This window comes from Etheostoma cragini, chromosome 11 (genome assembly GCF_013103735.1).
Source record: "Etheostoma cragini isolate CJK2018 chromosome 11, CSU_Ecrag_1.0, whole genome shotgun sequence".
Classification (NCBI taxonomy): Eukaryota; Metazoa; Chordata; class Actinopteri; order Perciformes; family Percidae; genus Etheostoma; species Etheostoma cragini.
In genome coordinates this window covers 464,752-471,151 of record NC_048417.1, presented here as the reverse complement: position 1 = coordinate 471,151, position 6,400 = coordinate 464,752, and the positions used below count along the sequence as shown (strand labels likewise).

Genomic DNA, 6,400 nt, shown 5'->3' with positions numbered 1-6,400 from the left:
CCAAAGGCAAATCTTTCCAGGGTCCCAGAGACCCGAAGTCCAAGGCCTGTTTCCCCTTTCATACAATGCAAAATACAATCAAATGCTGGCCCAGGTCCCAGAGACCCGAAAACCGAGGCCACACCAGTAAAGATACACAGTCAAATGCGGTACAGGTCCCAGAGACCCAAAGGCAATCTTTCCAGGGTCCCAGAGACCCGAAGGCGGAGGCCACGCTAATAGAGATATGCAGTTTAATACTGTCCTGGGTCACCGAAACCCAAAGGTCGTTGCCCTGTTAGTAACGATAAGCAGTCAAATACTGTCCCGGGACCTAGAGACCTGAAGGCAGATGCCACGGTAGTAGAAAGATAGAAAAACACAGTTGCATTCTGGTCTGGGTCCCAGAGACCCAAACGCAAATCTTTCCAGGGTCCCAGAGATCCCGAAGGCCGAGGCTGCAGTGGAAGAGAATAACTATAAAATAAGGGCCAGGTCCGCGGTAGGAGACGTGACATGAAATGAAACAAGCGTAGGTCCCCGGGACCCCAAGGACATCACAAGGGTTAAATGTGAATGAGCAGATATCATCATGAAGAGATCCTGTGTCACGCTGTGGTTAATAAAAGAAACACAATGTTCATTACATCCAATCAAATCTCTACCTGCAGAATTGCATGACCTGTCAATCATAACTAAGCCCCGCCCCTTTCCAAGGTGTATAAGGGCCTTGACTCTCTTCTCCCTCCAACCCAAACCAGGCAGAACAAAGATCACTGATGTGAGTATGATGAAGGTTCACATTGTATCGTCATCATCATCATCATCGACTGTTTGATGATAATTATTAATAATTTGATAGATTTGGTTTCTAGATTGCAGAGTTTCTTCCTGTTGAGTAAAGCTAAAATACAGACCGTGGATGCATTAATGATCTAAACTGGGTTAAGTTGAACCTAATTTATTAATATTGAGTGTTTAATAGTATTCAGATATGTGACATTATCTTTCAGTGTCATTGGCTTGTTCTTCTCCTCTGTCTCAGCCAATCACCACGGCAACAAAGGTAATCATAATTACATTAATTATCACTATTTAATTCATTACTTTTAAAACCTTGTGTTGTCTTCCCGTCAAAATAGAAAATCAACACTTTAGACGTTTTCAACACTACGTAACACTAAATTATTAACTTTACTTTTACAGTTATTTTTTGGAATTTATGGCCAATAAAGCTCATTTATAGGAAATTATACCTAATTTTTGAGTTAGAAAAGCAGAAATTAGGAATTATTGAGACTAAAATTAAAGGAATGGATGTTGATGATAATCACAGACTGAAATATGTCAACTTTTACTCAATACTATTTCAAAAACACTTCCATTTGTTTTACAATGCTATAAAATTGAATAAGACTTTAGAGAAATTCATGAAAGTAGAGATTTGTACTTGCCAAATAGCTGGATACTTTAATTCAGTCAATTGGCTGACTTTCTTTAACATCTTTCCACAGATGACATCAGTCTTTCCATTGGCTGTGTGTCTCTGTCTGTCCAGCGGACTGCTGGCTGCAGATGTAAGTTCACTCTTAAGAAAGAAATCTGTAAAATAACAGACTTTGTCCTGTAAATGAAAATGGAAGTGTGTAGCTACAGGAAAAATACCTTTCCGGTTATTATAAACAGTTTTCAATCTTCCCTTTTGAGTAGATGTTAGCCCTGTTCAGCAGATGTTAATGCACATATAGATACAAATGCTCGTATAATGACCATAGTTACTCGTTTTCTACTTCCTGGACACGTTAAAGTCAACTGCAAAGCTGTTCATTGTTAAAACTGCTACTGATAAGTTGCAGCTTTCCATTTTTTGTTAATATTTACACTAAAATTTGCGTTGACATTTGTGTCCTGATCAAACCTGTTCTCCAGGAACCATAATCGTAAACCATCAAAGCTAAATGTAGCTCTTACCTGGCTGAGTTAGATGTGATTACCACTAAACAGTAGAACATCAGTCCTGTCTCCCCAACCCTAAATCTCATTGGCTGTTGAAGTCTTGTGTGATAATATATTGATATTTGTGTGATCCCAATCCAACTTTCGGCCCAGGTCAGGACAGGATCTCGGACTCGTTGGGTTGCTCTGATTGGAGTCTTGCGTTGCCAGCTCTATCTCCACAGCGCTGCAGAGGAACAATCCCAGAAATGAACAGTTGTCCATGTAGACTAGTCTGATTGGTTCTGGTGTGTTTGTTCATACAGGGTGCCCCCCCCTGCCCTCCTACTTGGACTCAGTTTGGCTCTCGCTGTTTCGGTTACTACATCCAGCCAAAGACATGGTCCGATGCAAAGGTCTAAGTACTATATATTCATTTTTACTGTAATATAGTATCCTTACAGAGTAGTATTAGTATTTCTACTGCAGTGCAGGATTTATATACTTCTTCCACCACTGACTTAAAGTATATGAATGTCCCCTAAGACTGTGTAACTGCCCTGAGATCTGTTAATAATGTGATTATGTTATGATTTTCTTGACATTTTAACCTGATGATATTTTCTCCATTAGACCACCTGCATCGCTGCTGGAGGGAATCTGGCTTCCGTCCACTCAGCTGCAGAACATGCATTCCTCAGAGGCTTCATTAACAAAGCGGCCAATACCCGGGAACCCTTCTGGATCGGAGGCTTCTACTCAGAAGAGGTGAGACTTTTATCAACAAACAGGAAGTGATGTCACTCGTCTCTTAGCCGGTTGTTATGAATGCATTCATATATATGTAGCAGTGAAAAGTAAAGCTAAATTTAATTATCATGTTCAAAATCAGACAACATACGTTTTCATACGCCATCTCATCTTGGGTGTCATGAGTTATTGTAGAAAGTAAGAAGTCTTCTGGCCCAAATGAGTGTTACTCTAGATTTCACTTTGACTTCAAACCAGTCTTTCTCCTCCAGGAGGGTACGTGGATGTGGTCTGATGGATCTGCATTTGAATACCAAAAATGGAATGCGGGGAAGCCTAGTGGACAGGAGAACTGTCTTCTGATGAACAGTCCTCCAGGTAAAAAACATTTAAAACATATTGTTCTTTGTTGCACTTTTAAATACAAAGATTAAATGTGATCAGTTCTGGTGGTTGTTAACTCTCTTTACAGAAAACAACTGGACCGACTGGGCTTGTGACAACAAGGCTTCTTTTGTATGCTCCAAGTACCTGTTTCTCTTATTCTAACACACCATGATGATGCTTCTACAGCTCATATATAATCTCTATCATTGATTCATCTCTAATCTCTATCATTGATTCATCTCTAATCTCTATCATTGATTCATCTCTAATCTCTATCATTGATTCCTCCATCCAAAGGTAAACCTACCAGATATGAGTGATGATGATCTCTTCATCCTAAATGTTAAATTAGAAAATAAAAGTGTAAATTTTATCAGAGCTTTCTGTGATACAAGAGGAGAATGCAACTGTAATAGTACTTCATAATAACTATTAATAATTCATATAGTCCTCTGGTTTAATGAACTGGTTTCTTTTTATTCTTAAAACTGATGTGTTGTGTTCTTTACTCATCTGATTTCCTCTACTATATAATCAACTTAGCATTCAAAAATAAAAGACATATAGTCTTAAACAGTGTCTGGTCCTTTTGTTGTTTTCTAAAAGGGACAAGTCAAAAATATTTACCCTGGTGGGTGAAGACCAAACCTTGTCTCACCGAGGTATTGGCCAGGTGATGAGACACCTGGCTTCCTGTCATCACACAGGCAATGTGCAGGACTGCTTCAAAATGTAGATGTAGATTATACTGGCACTAACTCCACTTTGTCTAGTAAGGTCTGGTATTTATTTTATTATGTCCACCCAGATTATATACAGTAAGTGAGTCCAGGTGTGTTTGTACTGTCCTCTCTTCCCTATCTAATGGTTACCACTCCATTACTAGATATGATCAATATATCTTAACAGGTTATGTATCAGGGTCATTTAAAGTAGCTGAGATAAAACCTCTCCTGAAACCCCTCCCTGGACCCGGAGGTCTTAGTGAACTATAGACCTCTATCTAACCTTACCTTTATCACCCAGATCCTTGAGAATGCAGTCCCTGATCAGGTCTGTGATTCTCTACAGATGCTCTGTTCTGTATTGACTGTCGTAGCGTAGATGGGGACACAATCCCCGCCACTGGGGCACCAAATGCTTGTTCGTGGGAAATAGAAACTGATTGGTCTTAATAAATGATGTGAAGTGAATGTTTTAAAATTCCCTTTCTCAGATAACAATCTGAAATGTTGCACACTAAACCTACAGTCACCTCACAATTTAGTGATTTCATATGAACATCTGAGATGTAGTTTTTAGTAAATAACAGTATTTGTTTACACTACTGTATGCAGTAAAACCTTTTAAGGCACCTTGGGCTCAGATTAGGATATATTTCTGAATCTTAAATGAATGTTTTCAACTGTTAACCATGAATATGACTGCTTGCCTTCCTGCAGATGTTTCCTGAGGTTGGTCATCAGCAGTTCAACAGCTGGCAAACCTTCTTTGCATTGCACGGTTATGTTGGAGCTCTTTTCAGATTTTTTATTCATATTTCCAGTCCTGGAACACGTTTTTATATGGAGCCATATAGTGTCACCTCTCAGACAGCTGGAGGAGATTTACCTGTCCAATCCAAAGCATCAGAATAATAGCGTCTAACTTTACTGAACGGCTGTGGCTGGAAACGGCAAAAGAAGACATTATGCACATGAAAACATGCAAAGGAATAAATTAATATTATTCAACATATGTTCATCATAATATTCACATGTAACTCCCAATGTAATCATGAACATGTTCCCAGTTACTGAACCAGATTACATGTCCCTTTATAAACTGTTTTCCACGCCTGCCCAGAGAGCGTTTGGGCTTAATAGTCCAAATGTGTTGACCTCAAGCACATTCTATACCCTCATATACACTGATCTTTATTATTGCATATTTAAATGAGTTTTCCTCCCCATGCTTTTCTGTACATTTGTATCCCATCAATGGTCTTGTATGTCTTCCATTTTCTTACAATTGCTTCCACAAGTGATTTATTCACACCTAGCCTCTCGCCTATTGTAGATCCACCCTTCCCTGCCTGATGCAGGTCTACAATGTTCTTCCTGGTGTCCTTGGATTGCTCTTTGGTATTGGTTGAGTTTAGAGTCTGACTGTTTTAGGCTGTGGACAGATGTCTTTTATACAGATAACGAGTCCAAACAGGTACCCTTAATACAGGTAACGAGTGGGGGACAGAAGAGCTTCTTAAAGAAGAAGTTCCAGGTCTGTGAGAGCCAGAAATCTTGTTTGTTTGTGGATGACCAAAAACTTATTTTCCACCATAATTTACAAATAAATTCTTAAAAATCCTACAATGTGATTTCCTGGATTTTTTTCTCATTTTGCCTCTCATTGCATGTACCTGATGAAAATTACAGACCTCTAATTATTCTAAGTAGGAGAACTTGACTACTGACAACCTGAGTAACATGCACACACGCCGACTCATGTTGCGTTCAAATCAACTCAGACGTGTTTCAACTGTGTGGACACATGTCATGTCAGTGTCTGCTACGCCCTTGATTGGAGGTGTGAATTCAGGAGCAGTGGTGTGTGAAAAGGGTGGGGGGGGGGGGCTGTGGATGCATCCTCAAGGCGTTCCTGTGTTCAGGATTAGAGTTGAGGATGTGTGGCGGCCTTTCCTGACGTGTTGCGGCCTGTTGCTCCGAGAGTCAGATTTCCAGAAGCACAGTGAACTGCTCACACCCAAGGAGCCCCGTTTGGGGGTCAGTTTGTACGGGAGGATGTGAAATGCCAAATTTCACTTGGCAATTTTAGATCAATGATGATCTAAAAACAAACCCATTGGGAAAGACACATTTAGTTATTTGAAATTTTTTCCTTTCACTTTAAATTCTAATAGCAATTTGTGGTGTTTTAACAGAATATTGAAAGCAGAAGAACAGAACACTTATTTATTTCAAATTATATTAATATAATAACTTTATCACATATTCAACTTGTGTCTCTTTGCTGTAGTTTTGTGTCGTCATGGTAACTGTTGGGCTCTTTTGCATCTTTCTTCCTTTTGGGTCGTTCTCAGGGACTTCTAACTAATCTGGGTAAGGATATCTCATCCTCTGAGTGTCTGCATATCTTCATTTATTTTGGGGGGGTTCTACCTTTAATGGACAGGACAGCTAGGTGAGGAAGGGGAGAGAGAGGGGGAAGACATGCAGGAAATAGTCCCAGATCAGACTCGAACCCTGGACCTCTGCATAGAGGCATAAACCTGTACGTATAAGAGGGCCAACTGAGCCAACTCGGCCATATGCATACCCCTCTGGCCTCATTGTTCATTATGCAGAGTAAA

At 39.9% G+C, this 6,400-nt stretch overlaps 1 protein-coding gene across 1 annotated transcript; it reads left to right on the top strand.

Annotated features, from left to right (window-relative positions):
- The first annotated feature begins 662 nt into the window (after window positions 1-662).
- LOC117953071 (ladderlectin-like) lies at window positions 663-3,265 on the top strand. The gene is made up of 7 exons (XM_034885787.1): window positions 663-760; window positions 993-1,045; window positions 1,494-1,556; window positions 2,241-2,330; window positions 2,548-2,682; window positions 2,937-3,034; window positions 3,136-3,265. Exons 3-7 carry the CDS (start codon window positions 1,494-1,496, stop codon window positions 3,221-3,223), a joined length of 474 nt encoding a protein of 157 aa, XP_034741678.1. The 5' UTR covers window positions 663-760; window positions 993-1,045; the 3' UTR covers window positions 3,224-3,265.
- The last annotated feature ends 3,135 nt before the right edge of the window (window positions 3,266-6,400 follow it).